The sequence below is a fragment of the Artemia sp. Qi Xiang Cuo genome, chromosome 6 (genome assembly GCF_049724085.1).
Source record: "Artemia sp. Qi Xiang Cuo chromosome 6, ASM4972408v1, whole genome shotgun sequence".
In the NCBI taxonomy this organism is placed as follows: domain Eukaryota; kingdom Metazoa; phylum Arthropoda; class Branchiopoda; order Anostraca; family Artemiidae; genus Artemia; species Artemia sp. Qi Xiang Cuo.
In genome coordinates this window covers 58,168,029-58,192,280 of record NC_142799.1, presented here as the reverse complement: position 1 = coordinate 58,192,280, position 24,252 = coordinate 58,168,029, and the positions used below count along the sequence as shown (strand labels likewise).

The following is a 24,252-nucleotide window of genomic DNA, read 5'->3' as shown; positions in this document are numbered from 1 at the left end:
GGCAAGGGTTGTCAGTTATACCCAGGGGCATATAAGGTATATATAGAAAGGGTGATTGTATAAACTTTGAGAGGGGCTAATTTGACTGGAAATCAGATGTTCTAGTGCCCTTTTTAAGATTAAGAGTAATTGGAGAATGGACCCCCCCTACACCATGTATTACACCAAAATGCATCTGATAGAAGTTTTGAGATGGCCATTTGTTGTCATAGAAAATTCGAAAAAAGCTCATTTGTTTGGAAACTGAACGGTTAGTGTTCTTTTTAATAGTCAAAAGTGATTGGAGGGTAACTAAACCCCCTCCCACGCCCACTATTTCCCCAAACACGTCTAATCAAAATTTTGAGATAGCCATTTCGTTCAACGTAATTGAAAGGTCCAAAATTACGTCTTTGAGGATGACGCCCCCTCCTCCACAGCCCTCCAGGCAGGGGCTGTAGGTTATGCCCTGAGTGCATAAGGTAGCCTATATACAGAAAGGATGATCATATTAATTTCAGAGAGGGCTCATTGGATTGGTAATCAGAAGTTCTAGTGGCATACTTTAAGATTCAGAGTGATGGGAGGTTGGATACCCCCACACACACACACACACCTTGTATATTCCCAAAATGCATTTGATTGAAATTTTGAGATGGCCATTTGTTGTCATACAAAATTCGAAAAACGCTCATTTAACTGGAAATTGAAAGGGCTAGTGCTCTTTTTAATAGTCAAAAGTGATTGGAGGGCAACTAACCCCCCTCCCATGCCCACCATTTCCCCAAACACATCCAATCAAAATTTTGAGATTGCCATTTTGTTCAACATAGTTAAAAGGTCTCAAAACTATGTCTTTGAGAATGACAACCCCCATAGCCCTCAGGGCAAGGGTTGTAAGTTATACCTGGGGGCATATAAGGTATATATAGAAAGGGTGATTGTAAGAACTCAAGAATGGGCTCATTTGATTAGAAATCAGATGTTCTAGTGCCCTTTTTCATATTCAGTGTCAGAGGGTTCTTTGCAAAACAAATATTCCTTCATTTCCAAATTGTCATAAGCTTATTTATTCTTTCCTGTATCAAAATGTTCTTCCCATCTCTCTTAAACACTTTTCTTATCACTAATTGAAGCCTCCCTTTCATCTTTAACTAGGACATGCTAAAACTAGTTATTTCCTTTCAATTACTTAATGCACCAGTACAAAATATTAGCACAAGGCAATCTAATTGCATCTTTTAAATCCTTGGCATTTTTTCCATGGCCTCCCCTTCATACACCCTTAATTCATACCTTAATGGCTTATCTACCTCCTACTTATTCTCATGTGCTCTAATACCCAAATACTTCTCTTTTCTAGCAAGCTTAAAGCCTTTTCGCAATTACTCCTAACTAAATTTTTTACATTCTTTAGTTTCATATTAAACAGTTCCTGGAACATTCCTCTCAAATTCTTGTCCTGGAGTCTACCTTAATCATCCACCTATGTTATAACTTCCTGGAAGGTAAGTTACCCTTCCTAAATTCCAGATTAAGGATAACTTCAGACATTAATTGATGATGATTTTTCACCTTTAAAATTAATAACAGCACTACTACATACCCTAGTATCATTGGTTAAAGTTCTAGTTTAAGGGCTCCTTGCTATCTTGGAAAGTGTTTGAGTTGGGTGAATAAATCCAGGGCCTAAATATTTCCTGGGAAGATGTTTTAACCTACTATCTTGGCCCATTTCTTATTTCTATGGCTTAGATAATTGTATAGATGACATGTCTGAATTCTGACAAAAAAGTATTTTACCTTAATTTTGAGTTTTCAATTTCTTTTTCATTGGCTTTAGTTTTTGAAAAAGCAATTCTTGTTATTCATTAGAATTTAAATCCATATTAAGGATTTTTTTTCTTTAATTACCTTAAATTGCAGCTAGGGGCAATCTAAGAATTTCTCCTTGTAGAGCTCCAGAATGATGACTAGTTGTATGCAAGAATAACTGGTGACCAAGTGCTGCTCCATCTTAGATAGCATCCCAATTAACTTTACACTCGTTGAAGGACAACTCAGCATCTAGCCTTCATTTAAAAACATCAACAGATTCAGCAGTAACAGTTTCATTAGATAATTTGTTCCAATTGTTGACAATATGTGTTGAAAAGAATTGAGTACAGACTCTAGATGTTGTAGACTGCTTGACAAGTTTCAGTTGATGACCTCTAGTTTTAAAAATTGGTACCAACAGTAGGGAATAATGCTAGGAGAATGTTAGCCCTCAATAACTTAAAGGCTGAAATGGCATCCCCTCTATTTCTTCTGTATACAAGTGTAGGGAGGTTCAACTTTGATAGTCTTACAGGATAGGAAAGCTCTTGTATGCCAGATATCACTTTAGTAGCATGTCTCTGCGCATCTTCAAGAACTTTTATATCTTTTTTAAAATATAGAGAGGCAAGTGACATTCCGCCTTCAAGCTTAGGACATACAAGTCCCTTATAAAGAAGACTGATGACTTTAGAAGAACAAGTGGAAATGGTACACTTAATCAAACCCAAGGTTGAACTAGCCCCAGCAGCAGACCTCTTAGCATGTGTGCTGAATTTTAATTCATTGCCAATAGTGACACCAAGATCTTCCTCATTGTGTACAGAGGAGAGTGGGTGGCCTAAGAAAAAATAAGAGCAGCAAGGGTGCAGATTGCCTAAGTGAATGATATGGCATTTGGGAACATTAAATTCAAGAAGCCAGGCATCAGCCCATTGACCCAGCAGTTGAGAATTATTTTGCAGTAGAGATTGATGTTGATAGAATATGACTGATTCACGAAACTTCATGTGATCTGCATAAAGAGTTGAATTACTGCTGATAATGGTAGGAATATCATTGATGAAAATATTAAATAATGTAGGACCCAAGACACTTCCCTGAGGAACTCCACTCAGAAGACACGTTGAGGAAGAAAGAATACGATTTCCAGTCATCAAACAACTGAACACATTGGTTTCACAAATAAAGAAAATCAAGGATCCAAAGCAGAGATTTCTCTTCAAGCTTGACTGCACGCAGTTTAATGGCAAGTCAATTGTGACAAACTTTTTCTAAAGCTTTAGAAAAGTCAAACAGAATCATGTCAGCAGGAACCCCCATATCAAGAAACTTGGTGATGTGATCATATGATTCAAGGAGATTACTATCAACAGATCTTTCAAAACAAAAGCCATGTTGTTAACTGTGTAAAACATTGCTTCAAGGTATTTAATAACTGCAGAATTGATTATTCTTTCAAAAACCTTAACAGCTGCTGATGGGTTGATAATTTTCAGCAAGGTCCTTTCTACCATTTTTAAAAATATGAATAATATGTGCAGTTTTCCAGTCCTGAGGTAGTCTAGAAAGATTTAATAATAAATTGAACAGCAGGGAAAGAGGTTGACATAAAACTGTACAACATTTGTGTAGGATACAGGGGTGAATGCCATCTGGGCCAGCAGATTTATTCAGTTTGAGGAATGTAAGTTCTTTTAGAACCAATGTATCTGCAATCAGAATTGGTTCCATATTATGTGATACATCATATAAAGGAGGTGTAGGATATACAATACTGGGGGTGGACAAAAAACAGAAGAGAAATATTGATTGAAAATTTCAACTTTCTGTTTGGGATCAGCAACTAATTTACTATCATGCAGGATATCTGGGATTGTGTGTCTGCTGCCATATTTTTGAGTGGCATAATGCCAGAAAGATTTAGGGTTAACCTGTACTTCCTCTACTAGTTTTTCCTCAAACCTGCCCTTCAACATCTTTATTTGGTTTGTTGTTTAATTACAAAAGAATTTGAAAACTAGATAATTTTCTGTGGTCTTATTTTTGCTATAGCGGTTCCATGCTCTGTGTTTTCTATTGATTAGCTTACTAATTTTAGTAGTTAAAAAAGCTAAACTTTTTGCCTGTTTTACCTGAAAAATTCTGGTGAATGACTTTTCAACATTTGGAATTTCCATTTTTATATTTGACCAACATAGATTACATTTAATCTAAGAAATAATTATACAGAACTTTGAAACCTACTAGATTAGAATTGAGCAAAAGGTACAAGGCTCAAAACACTTTTCTTATTCTTGATTTTAGCAGAAGATCTATTTTGTAAGGTTTTGCTTTTATAATACAAAAATTGTAAAAGGTCATCAAAGGCCAGTGCCCACTAAAGGAGAAGGAATGGGGGAAGATAATTCAAAATATCTTTCTAGGAGATCATTAAGGCTCTGGAAGCACCCCTGTTACTTTTATTCATCTAACCTAACTATTTTCCAAGATAGCAAAAAGCAACTAAACTATAATTACTCTGTAAGCCTATCCTTTAAACCTGCCAGTCTCTAATTTAGGTAAATATTTATATCTACAGACTATTCAGATAGCTAGGAAACAAAATTACCTCCAGAATCAGAATTTCAACTTGAATCAAAATATGACATTTGTTCTCATTGCAAATTCAATTTTAACCTAACTTAACCTAGCCATTCTAACCTAACACAAATATATAGCTTATATTACATTTACCATGTATTTATTGATTCTTGATTTTGTCACCATTGATTCAATTTGCAGTTAAACCAGTTTTAATAAGATTGATGCTAATATAGGTATACAAACCACATCTAAAGCAAGAAAAAAAGATATAATCTTTGAGGGTCTGTAAAGGGCTTAAAATTGAATTTGCAGTGGAAACAAATGTCCTATTTGGGTTCAGGATAAAATTATGATTCCAAGGCTAAGTTTGTTTCTTAGCTATCTGAATAATCTCTTAATGTAGATATTTAACCTAGGCTTATTTATAATTACATAATCAATAGTGTTGGCAGTTTTACCATCATGTGAATATTATGTTAACTAATTGGCTGATTCATGACCAACTGCTATTCTGATTATAGCTAGATTGTTATCCCTGAAAAACTGCAGTAGTCTACTTTAGTCTGCAACTGTTGCTATTTCTCTTTTCTACAGTGAAATTCAACTAGGTTAGGATATTATACATCCATATTCTGGTAAATTTTTACCAAATCATATTATTGACTTACAAATAAAGTGAATATACCATTTGATGCCTTTTTTTATGCTGATTATGAATATAATAATCATTTTTTTTGGAAATTAATTTTAGCCCCCCCCCCACCTACATATATCAATTCCAGATATATATTTGCACATTTGGGGTGGGGGTTAGGTTTGGGGGGGGGGGCTAAAATTCATCACTGACAAAAATGATTATTTTATTGTAGGCATAAAAAAAGGCATCAAATGGTATATTCACTTTAGTTGTTACTCAATGATATGACTTGGTAAAAATTTACCCATATTCTTAGCAACATGGTATCAGAATCCCCTAATAAGAATAAAATATTTCTACCTAGGATCCAGTCAATTTGTTCCTTTGAGTCTTTAAAATTCACTTTGAGTCACTGCTAGGCGATCTCCTTCAGTTGATTTTGCAGGGGCATATACTACCATGATTGATACCTTGAACTTTTTTGTCATAAAATGAGCAACTATAATTTCATTACTAGCCTAATACCTTCACATCCTAAGCAAGAGTTGAAGCTTTCTTGTTCTTCAGGAGCCCTAAATCCCTACCTATACACTCTGTCTGAATAATAGATTCCATATTAACTGGTTTCATTTGTCTTACTCCTGGGATAAAACTTTCTGAAACTCCTGGCAAGTCTAGTTCAAAACTTCTCAGTCAAAATGTTGATAGCCTACAATCACCTATAAATTTCTACCAAATCATATTATTGACTTACACATAAAGTGAATATACTACTCTATACCTTTTTTTATGCTGATTACGAATATAGTAATCATTTCTATTGGAAATCAATTTCAGCCCCCCCTATATATGCCAATTCAGGGTATATATTTCTATAACCTAACCTAACCCTGAATTGGCAAATATAGGGGGGGGGGGGGCTGAAATTCGTTTCTGATAGGAATGATGGTCAATATATACCAAATCATATTATTGAGTTAGGACTAAAGTGAATACACCATTCGATGCCTTTTTTTTGCTGATTACAAATATAATAAGCATTTATATCGTAAATGAATCTCAGCCCCCCCCCCCCCTATATCTGCCCATTAAGGGGTAGGTTGGGTATAGCCTAGATAGGGGGAGGGGCTGAAATTAATTTGTAAAAGAAATGCTTATTATATTCATAATCAGCAAAAAAAAAGAGGTAAAGTTCTACAAAATCATATTATTGAGTTAGGACTAAAGTGAATACACCATTTGATGCCTTTTTTTATGTTGATTACAAATATAATAAGCATTGCTATCGGAAATGAATTTCAGCCCCCCCCCCCTATATATGTCAATTCAGGGTTAGGTATAGCCTATATAGGGGGGGGGGGGCTGAAATTCATTTACGAAAGAAATGCTTATTATATTTGTAATCAGCATAAATAAGGCATCGAATGGTGTATTCACTTTATTCCTAACTCAATAATATGATTTGGTAGAAATTTACCCAATCACCTTCTATCAAGTAAAAAACTGTCAATCTAACAACCTTGTTAGTTCTCTGTTTGCCTCCTGAAAACCTGAAGTATATTCCAATCCCAGCAGAGATGGCAAGAGTAGCTGAAAAAACGACATAGTCGAGGACATGAAATCGATTTCCATCTTCCCTTTCATTCATCGCTCAACATGTGCTCCTTTTTCAAAATTCGAGACTTAAGTGTTAATGATTAACAAAACAAAAGTCTTGGGCAAAATTAACAAAAGTCTTCGGCAAAATTTTGCGGTCAGATTTCGCTGTTAACCCCATGAGCCATGAGTCGCGCTAAACTTTTAAGTTCCACAACTTTGGTCATAACCTCAAGATTTTGAGCTCTGCCTGCTCTGATTTTTTATTTTGAAGGGAAGAGTGTCAGTATAAATTATTCTGCTATTTTTCTAAATTGGACTATTATTTAAAAACCAGTGTGGCTCTGGCTTGACGGCAAAATTTTCCCAAATATGAGCTCAATTTTTTTGGTCGAAAATGGATAGTTTAAAATTCTTTTCAATCCCTTTAAAATTAATCCACGAGTTGGAAACCAGTTTACGCTCTTGCGGATCTTAAGTAAAAAATTATTATAGGTATCATTATTCTTAAGACATAGTGGCCTTCATAGCCAAATTGAACCAATTATAGATCTTTTCTAGATAGACTTCGTGGAGTCGACATACAATTCAAGCTAGGTTTTCTTATAAGGTTTTTGGTTGATGCCTTTTCAGTTGAACCTGCCTTTTTTTGGTCAATACCTTTTTTGCCAATTTTATTTCATATTAAATGATTCTTCAGACAACACTTTTATTTTTCAATAAGTGTTTTTTTGTAAAGACCTTCCTTGAGCAATAAATTTTTTCCTGAAAGCATTTTTTGTTACGATACTTACTTTTCTGTAAAGTCTTCCTTTCAAATATGAAGGAACCCTTTATTTGTATTATAAATGCCTAGGCTCTTATGTACAGAACCGTATACTATAAAGAATCTTTATAAAGCTCATATACACGAGGTCTATCTGCTTCATCTTGGTGTACACAACATTAGACTAGGTACCTAGTAATATATAACTGCTATTGATATGGTGAAACAACAAAAACAAATACGTGATGGCCAGGTGAGGCAAAAACTGATTAAGTTAAACCGTTTCCAAAGAAAGGCCTTTCAAGATGCATAAGGCATAAGCTTCAACCAAAATCTTTCTCGTCAAGTTCCTTTGGCAGAGGGTTTTCGTGTCAAAATATTTTTCTTCCAAGGCCAAATACGCACTGGTTGGAAGGAGGGGTGTTTTGCACAAAAGTTTAGGGCCTATGAATCTTTCTGATCCTTAGTTTTTTGTAGTTTCCCCCACCCACACTTTTATCCGCCCCTGAAGTCATTGTAAATGCACAAAAAAACATCCTGATCTTCACCCTGTAGCGTCTGCCCATAATGGATATAAGAAATATTTCGTACCCTCTTTTGTCAAGTGCCACAGTATAAGGAAGTTTTGGGAAACAAACTGTTCTCTATTTTTTCCCCCATTTCATGTCAAAGTTGACAAACTCTGTAATTAAAGAATTTCACTCGAGTATTAAACTGATGAGTTTACTGTGTGGAAGTATTCTATGTGGCTATCCACCGTTTTGTTTTTAATCTCTATATTTAAATAAATAAAAAAAACAAGTTTTTTAAACTGAATGTAAGGAGTGACATTAAAACTTAAGACGAACAGAAATTATTCCGTATATGAAAGGGACTGTCCCCTCCTCAACGCCTCGCTCTTTACACTAAATTTTTTTATTGTTTTAAAAAATAAAGTTGTGAGACAGAGTCAATCTTTAGCGTAAAGAGTGAGGCTGTGTGGAGGGGCCCGCCCCGTTTAGATACGGACTCAGTTCGGTTCGTTTTATGTTTTAATGTCGCTCCTTACTTTCAGTTTAAAAAACTTGTTTTTTTATTTAATTTTTGAACGTTTTTGAATAAATGCAGGTTTTGATTTTGTCTCACCGTACATGAATAATTACAACAAAATTTTCATATTAATTTACTTTTATTTAGTTAAATGGCTTTCTCGAAACTTGTTTATTTTATTTATGAACGTTTTTATTAGTAATAAATATACGTAACTTACGAATTAATTTACGTAACGAACTTCAATATTCATATATTTTTAATACGTTTATTAGGGGGTTCGCCCCCTATTCAATACCTTGCTTTTTAAGCGAAAGTTCGAATTTTGTTCCAATTATTTAAAAATGACCGCTTAATCACAAAGGCCGTTAATTAAAATAAATAGCTCTTATGAAAGTACTACAAAATCTTTGGCTTAAAGAGCGAGGCATTGACTATGGGGTGAACCCAATCATATATGTAATATGTTCTGTTCGTTTAAAGTTTCGATGTTGCTGCTGTTGCAGTTGAAATACTTGTTTTTTTATATTGAATTTCTGATCTTTTTTTAAATAATGCTGGGAAGTCCGGCGTCCCCTTCATAGCAATGTCCCTTCCCCCATGAAAACTTCCTTCATGGAAAGATCCTCGCACATAACCCCCGAACCACCCCCCACTACCAGGAAAAATCTCCCCTTCTAAAACGTCTGTATGCTTCCAAATAACCAATACTATACGTTAATATTGGGTAAAGTTCATAACTTTCAGACCTCCCCCCGGGAACTTCGGGGGATTAAGTCATCCTAAAAGACATACTTAAAATATTTTCGAACATGCTAAACAAAATGGATATCTCAAAATTTTGATCAGGTGACTTTGGGAAAAAATGAGCGTGGGAGGGGGCCTAGTTGCCCTCCATTTTTTTGGTCACTTAAAAAGGGCACTAGAACTTTTAATTTCCATTCTATTGAGCACACCCACGATATTCTAGGACAACTGGGTCGATACGATCACCCCTGGGAAAAAAAAAACAAACAAATAAACACGCACCCGTGATCTTTCTTCTGGCAAAAAATGCAAAATTTCACATTTTTGTAGATGGAAGCTTGAAACCTCTACAGTAGGGTTCTCTGATACGCAGAATATGATGGTGTGATTTTCATTAAGGTTCTATAACTTTTAAAGGGTCTTTCCCCCTTTTTTCGAAAATCAGCCAAATTTTCACAGGCTTTTGATGTATCTATTTGTATCAAAATACTGTTTTTCAGAGTTTCGGTTACCATTGAGCCGGGTCGCTCCTTACTTACAGTTCGTTACCACGAACTGTTTGATTGGCAAGAACACAAATTCTACAGTTTTAGCTTATGAGTAGCTGATTGGTATAAGCAATACATTCATTCAAAACAAGTTTCCTTATTCTTGCCGCTTTCCAGCTAACATTATTTATCCCGAAAACAAATAAATAAAGGCCAATGCAACCCGATAACTCTTTTTTATCCTTCATAAGGGTTAACAAATGATGATCATGATATACTTATTTAGCAACAACACCAATCTACACACAAAATTAATAGGATACACTCAAAACCAAACTGTTGACGGGGGGTGAATCAGGATAAAAAACATACATATAACATCATTTAAATTCACTGTAATAAGAAAGAAAGAAAAAAAAGAAAAGCAAAATTTAAATGATAATAATGCTGCGGTGGTAGCAACTGTATATTATTTCCATCATGTGGGGTCACACTCACCAGCCAACGAACGATTAAAACTTAATTAAATCGAATAAAATATAATAAACTCCAAAAAAAAATAAAACTAAAATTAATAATTACTTAATTATTTTCCTTTCAATTTGACATAAAAATCACAAAAATATCACATCTTCTTCATTTCATTTTCCAAGTTATTTTATAATTTTATACCCTTCGTAATAAAAGAAAATATGATTCTGGCAGACACTACAGGTGGCGTATAATAATCATACCTACTTCTAGTATTTTGATTATGTATATTCCATCGGCTATAAAATCATTCTAAAGCGTTAATCATAAAGCATTATAACACTCCGACAGCAGGTTCATATCATATCTATACATAAACACTAATATATAAAAATGATGAAGAACCACTACTGTAAATACCTTAAGATCCTTATAAATTTCTCGAACCAATTCTCTGTCTGACTTACATGATAATACTCTAGTAGTCCTGTTAAATAAATCTTAATCAAGATTAGCGGCCTCTTGGGGACTGGAACAATACCTTGAGAAGGTAATTGCTGGATTTTGGACTCATTGTTCATTATCAGAATAAGCTCCAACATAGTTGGAACTTGGATCTGTTCCCCTTCATTTATAAACTAATATCTGATTCATAAGGTTGCTGAGAAATTTCAGCAGTTGTTCGGAATTTCAAAAATATATTATTCCTTTTCATAGCAGCAGTGAATCAACTACACAATGCTTTCTTTGCCTTTTACTCTCTGATTTTCCAGAAACGTGTCATACTTATCATAGCAAACTAGTTCTGCACTGGGTTGCCTAAGCCAAAAAATCGCTGAATTTGTACATAGATCATTAGATTATTGAAGAAAATCACTATATCAACCAGAAATCACTAAATTCTAGGGATTTTCTGTCGCCGAGTGGTAACCCTGGCTCCGCATGTGATTTCAATTTTTTCCAAGAATAAGAAATTCAACCCTAGTCACTCAACTTTAAGAGTGCGTATTTCAAAACCCACCTGTCTTGTCTTGAATTACTTTAATTCTGACTACATCAAATATTAGTCTTGCCACCTTCATGTCATCACAACATTAGAACAAAACTCTAGGCCCGAGCCAAGCCTTAAAGAGGCCTGTGGGTAAATCAAAACTATGCTTGCCCATAGCGCTAATAATGTATCTCGTGCAAAGTTGTTACCACGGTCAGTTCCAAAAGTGCCAAATTGCCTAAATTTGCGTGCTGCACAGCAATTTTCGGTGTTATAGTTAAAAAATTGACTGTAGTAGAGCTAAAATAGTTCTAAATTAGCACTTTCGTGCTGTTTTAGCACTATTTTAGCAACCCCGAGCCCGTGCTATAGTTCTACACATAATAAAATTGTGCTAAAATAACACTTTCGCGCTACAGGTGGCAACCTTGATCTCGTACCTAATTTGGTGAGTAAAAGATGTTAAAGTCTTAAGCGTAGCTTTATGAGTTACCGGTCAAAGAATAAATTAATGGCATCGTCTTTTGAAAAAAACAAAACAAAAAAACTTGGAATCTTGGAGCAACGACTTCCTATATAACATGATAAAATCTTTATCGCGGAAAATCTACAGACATAGCATTGGTAGACACCATCTGGGAACAATTTATTGTTTATATTAGGTTTTAAAACCATTTTTTTCCATCCCAGTTTTCTACTTCCCCAGTGCCAGCGTGAGTGTGAAGTCACTGAAGATTACAACTCAGACAGCTTGGACGCACCACATAGCTATACGTACAGTAACAAGTTTTCCAAAATTTTGTCAATTAGCGTCAGTAGTTCACGCTGACCTATCTAGTATCACGTAATATCAACTGGAATTTTCCAAAGCTGTAAGTCGTCCTCACACTAACAACGACAAAACTCATGAAAACAAACACAACTGGGAATAGTTCAAGTTATTCAATGAAGTTTACAATGACTTGGAACTTATCTTTCTGTTCTATTCTGTAAAAGAGTATTCAGCAATAGAAATCAAATACTGAATCACTTATGAGATCCTGAATCTGATAATACTAGAGATAAGCATCCATATAGTACGAACTACTAACTACAACTCACAAATAACATTCCAGTAGAACGAGAAGGCAGTGGGATGGTCTGTATGAATTATACATCACTGAATGAAACCGGTAGCATTAGAAAAAGATCCATCTTGCTAAAGTCCAATGTGCGTAACTGTAGAATTTAAAAGAGCTTGAGCTCTGTTGGTAAAGCCTTTAGCATTTATCTTGTATTGTTTTGACTTTAGTCTTCATAATATTTATTCAGAAACAAATAAAATAAGTAACAAAAAATTTAAGACATTTAATAAATGGCAGTGTGGTATCCAGAATCAAATATCGGAGTTTCTACTTTAATATTTCTTATGCTCTAAAATTTGAGACATTCATCAAATGAAACTATAATATCACACACTAAGAAAAAAACTGAGGTTACATCAAATTCGTTCTTTACTGAACCATCGAAAAAGAATTCTTAGTTCTTTTTATCTTGAATTTTGACAAGTGCTTCGATATATATCAGTAAATATAGTGAAAAACAATTATGGCTGTAAATTAATCAAGACGAGTTCACACCGCAAGGCAAACAGGAGTCAATTTTGTAAACAAAATTGAAACGTTTCCCCCCATCCAAACGGCTAATTCTAAAACTAATTTTTCAATTTACAAACATGAAAAATTAGTTTTAACAAACATCTACCACATTTAACAAACATATACTCTAACGGTAACATTCCACAAACATCTTCCTAGTATATCCTAATTTTTAATATCTAATTTTCCGGTTTTTCAAAGAAGCGGATGTTCTTTGGACCACCGCTGCTAAAAATGAGATTTCGGGATTCTTAATAGAGAAATTCGTGAAATTAAGTTTGAAGTTTAAATGTTCGTGAAGAAATTCGTGAAGTTTAATTGGAATTAAAATCAAGTTGATGGACCGTGATGAAACAGTTGAGAGCCATGGCTAATTGAAAAAAAAGTATTGAAAAATAAGTAAATCTACATTTACTCATTTTTCAATACTTTTTTTCGTCCATTTAATACTCAGACTATTCCCGGAACAAATGAAGAGTTGCTATGCCTACTCAGCTCTGTAAACGTTCTTAACAGTTCTTACAAAGGAGGGTGTATGTTCATTCAAAGGATCCCTTCAAGCAGGGGTATGTTGCCACCCTCGTTCCAATCTATCTGAAGGATATTTCATGTATACTTGGAGAATTTTCGCCTTAAGATGCACTTTTTAATGTTTCAGGCATCTTCTCGTAAAGAAATGTCCGCTGACCTTTCTCCTTTAGCCTCCTCCACCTTTAAACGAATTAAAAGATAGTTTTACAGCCAAACAATATGAAATATAAATGAATAAAGCCTCAAATGAATTAACTCATTTATAAACGGTTTTCAAATTATTATTTGTTATAATCCTTCACTTTGGAAAGGTTTTCCTTCTTTTTCGAGGTGAAATATACCAACATATGGTCTCATATTTTTCGAAACTGGGATATTCGTTGTCACTATATATTCGCCTGATGACATTTTCACCCTATTTAGCGATCAAATCGGTGTTTTTGTAGGAAAAAATGGCCAAAACAGAGCCTTTCCGCTGCGCGGTAACTTTTGTCGCCTTAAAAGCATACTAGAGCTCAAAATTCCCACTTGAATAAGTCTTTTTCCAATATTCTATGAAACTACTTCAATAACTAGTAAAAACCCACAAAGGGCACACAAATAAAAAAAACCCTAATAAATCTGTCAATAAACTTTTCTAGAAAAGGTAGGATTTAATGGTAGGATTTTAATGGTAGGATTTTCAATAATATTAAACAGCTTTTTGGAGGGCCCTTGTAGCTTTCTATATGTATATTCAAAATTAATAGGTTTTACTTATTTGGGTTCGGCACGAGTAGTAGATTATGTTGTGTGTATCTAAAAATGTTGTCCAAAATTTTAGAGTTTAGCCTAAAAAAAACAAAAAAAAACTCATCCTAAACCCTATTTAATGGATTATTTTTATTTGTATATATTATATAAATTTTTGACACTACAAGAGAAATAGATTTACGCAATTTTTAAGAGACCTCCCCCAAGAATAGTCCCTTATGAAATAATTTTCAAAAAACATTCTTTTCAAAGCCATTTCCTAGTAACAACAACTTTCTGCTCAGGATCAGCTCTCGTGAAAGGCATGGTTCCATCACTTGCAACATAATTATAGACGGGTGTTTCGACCAAAACTTCATAATTGAGAACGTCATCGCAAATATCCTAGAAAATTTAAACAAATTCATAAAAGAAGCAGAAAACATTACAAGGCTAAACGTAGGCACCTGCAGATGTGGTAAAATATGGAGTAAGTCTTGCCCTCTTGAAGAAAGAAAATGTGTAAAAAAGAATACTCTTTGCAGTGTCTGGAAAAAATTTGCTATTTTTTGACAGAATCATCAAACCTTGATACCCCCACTTGCAAAAATTTTGCAGATCTGCTCCAACTATCTACTCTCCCACCTCTCTCCCATGAAAATTTGTGTGGACACCTTTCATCACAACTTAGTTTAGTTATATTGATAGTATCATATAATACCAAAATTAAAAAAAAACTTTACTCCAGAAAAATAAATTATATATTGTCCCATGCTAATACTAGGGGGAGAAGATGCAGGAATTTCAACTTTGATGTTTGTGTGGCAATTTGTTATATATTAAACATTATTTTTCTCTACTACGAGTGCCACCAGAACTGTCATGGTGAGTACCATCTAAAGTAGTTTGAATCTTCTTATCGATTTTAGATTTTTTAATCAAAAATTAATCTTCATTATGTCACACACATTTGAGATCTTGTCCTTGCAGACACATCTTTAAATATACTATTTATGTGTATCGAATGAGTTCTACGGTAATGAATTTATGTAATTACTGCTATTTTTTTTTCTTAATTCGGAGTATAGTATTAATGAAGAATCGGATAGCGATGGGCTTCTATGCAAATCTTTGACTGCTTAACAGAGAAAATAATTCAAAAATTAAAGAAATTATTTAAAAGTGCAATTTAATGTGATAGATTTTCAGAAGATTAAAAAATATGAAAAAGTACGTTTTTGGTTTGAATATAGAGGTGAAAAAAATCGCAACAAAAAGTCGGAAGGAGTGACAATTACCAAATTGTGACGCTACTTCTGTTAACGGTAGCTACTACAACGGTATCAGAGGTAGCCCTGTAGCGTTGCCTACAGTAAAGGGCTATAAGGCTTCAATATTTTATTATTATTATTATTATTATTATTTATTTTTCCCCAGAGGCACTTCATATGGAAAGGAATGGACATGTAAGCTTTGGAGAGGGCTCATTCGATTGGAAATTGGAAGTTCTAGAACTCTTTTCAAAAGTAATCGAAGGGTGACTAGCTCCCCTCCTCCTATGCCTTCTTTTCGCCAAATGCATCACATCAATTGTGAGAGAGCCATTTTGTTCAAAATCGTCCAAAGGCTAAGTAACTATGCTTCTGGGGTTGAAGCCCCCCCCCCCAGTCCCCCAGGGAAAGGACTGTAAGCTATGCAAGTTGCTTATTGTCTAACAAACAAGGTTTTTATGGAAGGGACGGTATATAAGCTTTGATTGAAAATCGGAAGGTCTAGTGCCCTTTTAAAGAGCCAAAAGTGATTGGAGGGCAACTAACCCTCCCCCACGCCCTCTTTTCTCCAAATGCATCAGATCCACATTTTGAAATAGGCATTTTGTTCAAAATAGTTCAAATGTCAAATAAGTATGCCTACGGGTTGATACACCTCCCCCCAGCTTTCAGGCAAGGACTATAAGTTTTGCTATTTGCCCATTTTTAATATGTTAGGATTTTTCTTGGAAAAGAGGGCATGTTTGATTCTGAGTCTCCAAAAAGGCTTTAGGGGTATTAAGGTGAAACTTAGGGAATTGTTGAAATGGATGCCAAACACAATCAAAACACTCTATGGGCTTGCTGGTTGTGCAAAGAGGATATCAGCACTATTTAACGAACGACTGAGGGTATTAAGTTTTAAATTTGGAGATACTGAAGAGAGATATTAGGCTAACCAGCCCCCCTTGCTATTTTTAGGTACTTCTCTGCTCTTCACTGATCGACATTCTGGGAATTGTCATTTTATTCAAACTTGTCAAAAGGTCTTATAGCTATACCTCCAGGAATGCCACGCCCCCATAGCCCCGGGAAAAGGATTGGAATTTATGCAATATGCCGACTGTTTACATGCAGGATTTATCCTTAGGAAAAGGAGAAATAATGGATTCCGGGTGTACCCGAAAAGGCTAAGGATGTTGTTTGAAACCTTGGCGAATGCTGAGTGGTATGTTATACTAAACCAAAAGGCACTATGTGCATCCAGTTTATCGGAAAGGCGGATCTTTAATATTTTAATAACAGCCAAGGGTATTGACTTGAAACTTTCGGACATATTAAGGGGGATGTTGAAAAGTGGTTGAATGGCCGCCAGCCCCTTCCCATACCTTTTTAGTTGCAATCCCTCCAAAAATATTTGATCAAAATTAAAATAGATATCTTGTTTAAAATACTCAAAAACTAAAATAGCTATTCCTGCGGAGATGGCCTAACCCCACGCAGCTTTGGAGAGGAATGCTGAAAGTAGTAAAACACACCGTGTGCGTTTTTATTGTCGGAAAGACGTATCATCAATATCCAAGCAACGGCTGAGGGTAATATGTTAAAAATTTCAATTGATGTCGAAGAGTTATCGGAGGTTAATCAGCCCCCCCCCTCTTGTCCTTTTTAAATGATCCCTGCCCTCACCACTGATCAAAAATTTGGAAAAAGTTATTTTATTAAAAACAGTCAAAAGGCCTAGTAACTATGCCTCCGAGGATGCATTGCCCCTACAGCCCTCAGGGTAAGGATTGTAGATTATGTAATTTGCCCTTTTTTACATGAAGGATTTATGATTAGCAAAAAGGGGGAGTTTTGGATTCATGGCGTGTTCAAAAAGGCTAAGGGTATTAAGATGAAAATTCGTTCAGCGGTATGTTGAACTGAAACTAAAGATACTATGTGAATCCTGTTTATCAAACATGTGTATCTGCAATATCACAAGGACAGTTGAGGGTATTAAGTTTTAACTTTCAGGGCATATTCAGAAAGATGTTAAAAAGTGGTCGGAGGGCAACCATTCCCTCTCCCATTCTTTTTTTTAGCTGAACTCCCTCCAAGGATATCTGATCAAAATTTTGGAATAGCCATTTGGTTCAAAATAGTCGACAAATTTATATAACTCTGCCTCTGGGGATGACTTATCCCCACAACCCCCGGGGCAAGTGTTTTGAGCTAAATAAGTTGCCAATATATTTTAATAGGTTGCTTATATACAAAGTTGGTTATTGGTAAAAGGTGGCACTTTTGATCCTGAATCTCCAAAACGGCTAACAATATTAACGTAAAACATCTAGATAATGTTGAGGATGGTTACAAACAAAATCAAAGCACACTATATACAGGAGGGTTTCAATTGGACACAACAGCAATATCTAAGGAACGGCTAAGGGTTTTAAATTGGGACTTTAAAGGTATGTTAAAAAAGGAACGATGGGCAGCCACCCCTTCCTCGTCTCGCCCTTTTGATTATCTCCTAAACACTGATAGAGATCTTAAAAAGCCATTGGTTTCGATATCGTCACAATGTCTAAAAGATAATCCTATAAGGATGCCATGTTTTCGCTGCCCCCAGGGTAATCAATGTAAATTATGCAATTTGTCCATTTGACAAGTAGAATTTGTCATTAGAAAAAGAGAGAATGCTTAATTTTTGATGCGTCCATAAAGGCTTAGGGTATTGAGGCACAATTTTGAGAAATGTTGAGAGATATGTCGAGCTAAATCAAAAGAAACTATATTTATCCAAGAATCACAAAGGCCTATCTTCAATATCTTAGGAACAGGTTAGGGTTTTAAATGGAAGTTTTCACAGCTACTACTACTACTGCTGCTATTGTGGGTGCAGGTAAGACAAGCTATGACTGCAACTGTGACTGCTCCTAACTGCGAAGACTCGCCACTGTGACTACTCGTTGCTGCTACTACATCTATTTGTGATTAATTTCATGGAATGTTGAGGGGGATGTTGAACTTTGAAGCTTTTAATGTTTAATAAATATCCCTTGGATGTTTTGACATATTGATGAAACTTTGATGCTGAAAAAAATTGGTGGTGAACTGGGGATAAAAATCTTGGAACTTTGGCAATCAAAAACTAATAAAAACTAATTGAAATAAAAACTTTCCGAAGAATATTTTTTTCAAAAAAAAAAAGAGCCATATTAAACTTAAGACCAGCAGAAATAAATTCATATTATAATTTAAACTCATACTGACCAGAAATTAATATTAAAGAATAAATGAAACCCAAAAGGAACAAAAATTAAATAAACAATCATATCAAACAAACACAAAAAAGGTACTAATGTAAATGAATAAATAAATCATAAAACGAGTAAAACTGAAATTGAATATTCAAATCAAACTTAGAATGAACGAAAGTCACTACAAATAAGACTTGGCCCCGGTCCCCTTCCCTAGCTGTACAAGTCTAAAGTCTATTGCGTCATTTGTGCATTACTGAAAACGAATTGTGAAGTTAGGGTGAATAGATATTGAATTGTACCTGGCACCACGAAAGTTAGGAATAAAAAACTTTGAACCGCTTAAGTTTCAGCAACAATCATTACATATCAAATATTCAGTTTAATTTTTATTAGTTCTTTCCAAGGACTGCCAAATGTATGAAGTTGGCTATCCACTTAAAAGGCAACCTAGGACTAAAGTATGATCTAATCCACTTAAATTTTAGCAGCCATAGTTCTTATCAAAAAATAGTTAATATATATATATCTGATGGGTCATACTAACTAAATGGCTAGAAAGATTTGGTTTTAGTTTTGAGGAAAGTCTGATCCGTAAACCCCTCGAATTTTTCTTTCTTTTTTTCTATTGTTGGTATTGCATACTTCCTACTACAATGACAATAAGAAAAATAAATGGAGGTCAAATGGCATTTCAGAAAAAAAATCCTTTTTTTTCTGAAGAAGGGTTGCCCATGCAACACTATTCTCTTGCACGTGTGACTTTCCTGAAAACGGAAAAGCAATTAATGAGCATACTAGTTCTTGAAGAGCGTTACATTTCTGATGAATAAGTTTTGTTTTCGTTGTCCAATCAAGAGTTGAGGACTGACAAAAAAGTCTAAATAAAATGAAGTTTACCAATTGATTTAGTTTAAAAATATTTGAATGCTGAGGGTATGCGATTAAAAGAATTGAAATTAACTGTTAAATAAAGCTTACCCTTGTGGCAGCACTAGTGTTAGTCGTAAATAAGCAAGTAAATCCATTTTGCCTAGCTATATCGATATTATGTTCTTCCATCAACTGGATGAGATGCAAATTCTCAGAAGAAGGTAAGGCTATGTCAGTTCCCATCAGAACGCTATGCATTGCCTTTCCTGGCCCAGAGGGTATTTTTTCATCCCTGTTGATTAAGAATATCAAGTCATTGATTGAAAAAAAAATTTTAAATGCACAAAAAGATAAAATAGAAAAAATTCGTCCCACACTTTAATAAAGAAGGTTAGAGAGAAAAAGGAAAAAAAGAAAGAAAGAGAGTGGGAAAGAGAGAGATAGAGACTCGAGGAGCCCTTTTCTAAGCTTGAACTAATATTTTTCATCGAAATTATAATTTAGCATAGAAAAACCTTACCACTCATACCAACCACACATTGTACACCTGGTCTAAGACATCGTATCAGGAGATCAGTACCTGCTCAACGCAGACCTTTGGTTAGTATGCGAAAAGTAACTATTTTAACGCCGCGAATTTAGGAATAAAAAAAAATATTTAACTGCCTGGCTTTCAGCAATTAAATCAAACTAAAAAAAATTTTTAAAAGCACAAAAAGATAAAATAAAATAATTCTTCCCACACTTTAAGGGGCGAAAGCAGTCCAAGTCGCTTGGCTATCTCTTCAATGTTAAAGAAATTTTGTTTGTTTAAAGAAACAGATATATTAGAGAACTTAAATTGTGGTTCACCTGATTTGGGAGACTAATGGCTATCATTTGGTCAGGATGACTTTTTTTTTCTTATGCTCCCTCTATTTTTTAAATGCATTTTTATACAAAAACTCTTGTGGCTTTGTTCAGGAAAACGATATTAACAACTTTAATAAAATTCATACTAGCTTGTAAATATTTTTAAGCCGAACTATTTGTTCAGACGGTTTGTGTTGATTTTACTCAATTAAAGACCTTTTTATCCTTTGTTTTTTTTCGCTGCAATCGATTTGAAGTTACGGAACCCTCAAGTTGAACAAGGGTTGTTTAATTTTTGGGTCAGTGTTGCAATTAAACGGCGCCGTGTCCTGTGCATGATACCACTAAACTTGGATAAACATTCCGTATCCGCTGTATGCCATTGTTCAAAACCAATCGAAATATATCAAGGATTGAGCAAGTTCTATTCAAGAGACATAAAAACTTTTTGAGTTATGGGAAAAAAGCGCAATAAAAAAGGACTTAATTTAATTAACGTGCAAAAGGGCAGGGAAAAGTTAAAAAAAAATATACGTGAAACGTGGAAGACCAAGACTTCCAAAGTATTTGCTTGACTTGGAGGAAGTATCTCTGAAAGAGGAAACCATCATTGAACCACAGAGACTAAAAGCAATAACAGGTGGCCGCAATTTAACTTATGAAATCTTGAAGACTGCTCGTTGGATAGTCAATGTGCCTTATTTTCTGAAGAGCTACGAAGATCTTGTAATCAAACATATTTAAGTACGATCTTTTAATTTTATAGAAAAATAATATGGTTTTTCAGCCTAACCCCAAAGATGGTTACATTAACCACCCCTCCCCCCCTCCAAAAAAAGAGCAAATCAAAACAAACAACTGTAGAGGCTCAGAATAATTTAACAGTACTTATTTAGAAAGCGGTAAGTACAAGAGAATTGTATTGCGAGAACAGATAGGCATTTTATCGGGTAATGGCTAGATGCTGCATAAACATAGGTTAGGTATTTGATATATTCTATGCTTTACCACCTCTATCCCTAAATGTACAAATATGTAGCTCAAATTTGTTTCTTAACTGTTATAGTGTCATGCTATTTTGTTTGTTTCATTAGCAGTAACGAAACTTCACTTCTCTTGTACTTACCGCTTTCTTAACAAGTACCAATTTAACGCTTGTGCTGGAGTGTCATTTTATGGGTATTTTCCGTACTAGATTTGAAACTACTGTTTTTTAGTATTTTTACTGAGAAAAAAAGAAAAAAATTCGGTACTTGTACGATATCACCCTGACAGTGGCAGATCCAGGGGGAGGGTGTGTGTGCCCCCCATAGCGTAGTCTAAAGTAGTGTAATTTACTTAATTAACTCAAGTTTGCGTTAATTAAACTTGCTCATAACGCAAGTTTATCGGATCAACCTATTTTGCACCCCCCTAAAAAAATCCTGAATCCGCCCCTGAACCCTGACCTAATATTCCTCATCTAAGTAGAACCTGTTTCTCTGACGCTCAATACAAATGAAATATACCTAAGTATGATAAAAATATAATACTTTAGAAACGAATTTAAGCTATATATTTGTTTATTAGGGGAGGGGGGTAAAGCATAACGGGTCTGCAAGCATAATTTGTTAGGTACAATTATTTTCCATATTATGAATTAAGAATTGTTTTCTAACTTAACACTGTCCAAATACTTTACCAACACCCCTCCCCCCTTAGGTGCTAATATATTGCGAAAATTATATATTTCCCATCTATTATTTCACTTCTCTTTGTCTTGTCTCATGCTAAGCTGTAAGAAACGAGCGAAAAAAAAACCGGTTCTAAAATGTGTCAATGGATGAACCACTTAAGTGGTCACGGCTATACCATACAAGTAGCCTACCTAAAATCCTCTAAAATTTTGAAAAAAATGTATATGGGTATCTTATTTTCTTATTAAACAAGGAGTTCTCACCCTTTCCAATGTTTTCAAAAATTGGTGCCCCTGCACTTGTGTGTAATTTACTTTTATTTATTTATTCATTATTGGATTTAAGTTTGATGTGTGTCAGAGTAAAATGCATAAATAAAGACTTGGACTCACGGATGCCTTGATTTGCTGCAATAAATTTGCTTGATTTTTAGGTGGAATCCCAGTATGTGACATGCTTTAGAGGCTACCATTTAAGATATTCACATGCTTCAACTAAGGGTAACCAAGATGCAGCTTGACAAAGAGATAGTTATCCGTACGAAACCAAAGGATCCATATAATACTTCTTGGTTCCCGTAAATAAAATACAATATCGACTATGTACCGCAGTTCCTACCATTTGAAGCCAGGGATGGTTGCAAGGACCCAAAAATCACATGATAAAGTGCAGTGCCAATTTTGAAACCAAGAGCTCAAGCTATCGACCTTAAAATTTAGGAACAAGACTTTCTGCTACCCAAGAGGTTCTTGATCTGGTCGTTACCAATAACCTTATCTATTGTGCCTTTTACTTGCCTAATAACTTGAAGCTTATTTTTTTATCAGTCCCTGCTCCCTTTAATCCAAGTCTGAACCTTTTCTAATCGCAGATGGAACAAAATTATCCTGAATATGTGGGGAACTACCTACCTTTTAAAGTACCGCTCTTTACGCTAAGGTTTATTAAGACTTGGGATGTTTTGGCATTGAAAATATCCTTCCCTATGTAACTACAAAATAAATAGAGAACCCCATTTTAGAGTTTCAAGGAAATTTCTAGTCGTTTCTTATAAGTCGAAATATATTGCAAACCAACCAACAAGGGTTGGGGGTATTAATTTTCGGGGGTGTTTCACGGGGGGAGGGGTATTTTTCGGGGGGGGGCGCCTATACTAATTTCCGTTTTTACTGCTTTGACAAATTTAATCTCATCCCATGAATTCCCCCCCCAATGTCAAATTCTTAGCCAATGTCTTGTTTCAGGTGCCAAGACATACAACTTATCGCAAATATGATGTTCGACAGAGATTTCAGGGCTGGATTACATTCACGTTTTATTTTCAAATGTGAATCGTGCAGTGAAGAGGTTACTTTACACACTGAAATGCCACCAGCACCGAAAAAGACATCGAAACCGTCTCGCCAATCACATAGGTTGGAATCAGATTTACAGCCAGAAGAAAAAGAGACTGAAAAAAAGTAAAAAAGAACCAATTTTACTACAGAAAGAGTAGCCAAAAGGCCAAAGGTCAGCGCAGGGATAATAAACGTTAACAAAGAAGCAGTAGTTGGCGCAATAAACACTGGTATGAGCCATTCCCAAATTCAGGAGCTTTTTTCTACAGTTGGTTTAAACTGTATGTCACGAAAAGTGTTTACAAAATATAAAATGGACATGGGTGAGAACTTGAAAAAAACACTTCATCAATATTTACTGAACAATGGCAAGATTGAGCGCAGAATGGCTATTAAAGCAGGCGAAAAAACCGACATGCATGGTTCAGTGGAGACTTGTTTTATAGTTGATGGTGGCTGGTGCACTAGAAGCTATGGCAATAGGTTTTCTGCGTAGTCTGGTTGTGGAGTCGTCATTGGTTTTTATTCAAAAAAGCTTCTACATGTTGGGATTAGAAATAAATACTGTTGCATTTGTATGAAGCATCGAAGGAATGAAAATACTTTGCTTCCCGACCATACGTGCTTTATGAACTGGCAGAAACCGGACACAGGTATGGATCTGATATTTTAGTCGAGACATTTCGAATCGCTCCAACTATGCACTCTTTAAAATATGTTAGATTTATCGCTGATGGTGACTCTAGCACCCATGCAGAGCTTACAGCCAAAGTACCGTACGGTAGATATATCGAAAAATTGAGTGTGCCAACCATGCATGTAAGTGCCTAAAATAGAGGTTTTACATGAAGCAAAAAGAAAACCCCAAATGCAGGAGGCTTCTTAGTGGTTTAAAAATAAAGAAAATGTGCGACATTGCAAGAAACGCAATTACACGCACAACCAAAGAAGGGAAAGGGGTCAAAGACCTTATAAATGAGCTGAAAGCAATACCATTGCATTTCTTTC

The 24,252-nt window shown here is 35.1% G+C and overlaps 2 protein-coding genes across 3 annotated transcripts in view; both read right to left on the bottom strand.

Annotated features, from left to right (window-relative positions):
- The window catches only part of LOC148951445 (putative sodium-dependent multivitamin transporter), a 63,032-nt gene extending 56,351 nt beyond the window's left edge, over positions 1 to 6,681 (bottom strand). For both annotated transcript variants that reach the window (XM_089090281.1, XM_089090280.1), the window contains exon 1: positions 6,540 to 6,681. In XM_089090281.1, the coding sequence (XP_088946407.1) occupies positions 6,540 to 6,668 (129 nt within the window). In that variant the 5' untranslated portion in view covers positions 6,669 to 6,681. The remainder of the gene's footprint in view (positions 1 to 6,539) is intronic.
- Positions 6,682 to 12,401: 5,720 nt separating this feature from the next.
- Positions 12,402 to 24,252, bottom strand: part of e (nonribosomal peptide synthetase ebony) — a 126,997-nt gene continuing 115,146 nt past the window's right edge. Inside the window, exons 11-12 of the mRNA XM_089090889.1 lie at positions 19,488 to 19,671; positions 12,402 to 14,413 (exon numbers count right to left, since the gene is read on the bottom strand). Coding sequence (XP_088947015.1) covers positions 14,276 to 14,413; positions 19,488 to 19,671 — 322 coding nt within the window. The 3' untranslated portion in view covers positions 12,402 to 14,275. The remainder of the gene's footprint in view (positions 14,414 to 19,487; positions 19,672 to 24,252) is intronic.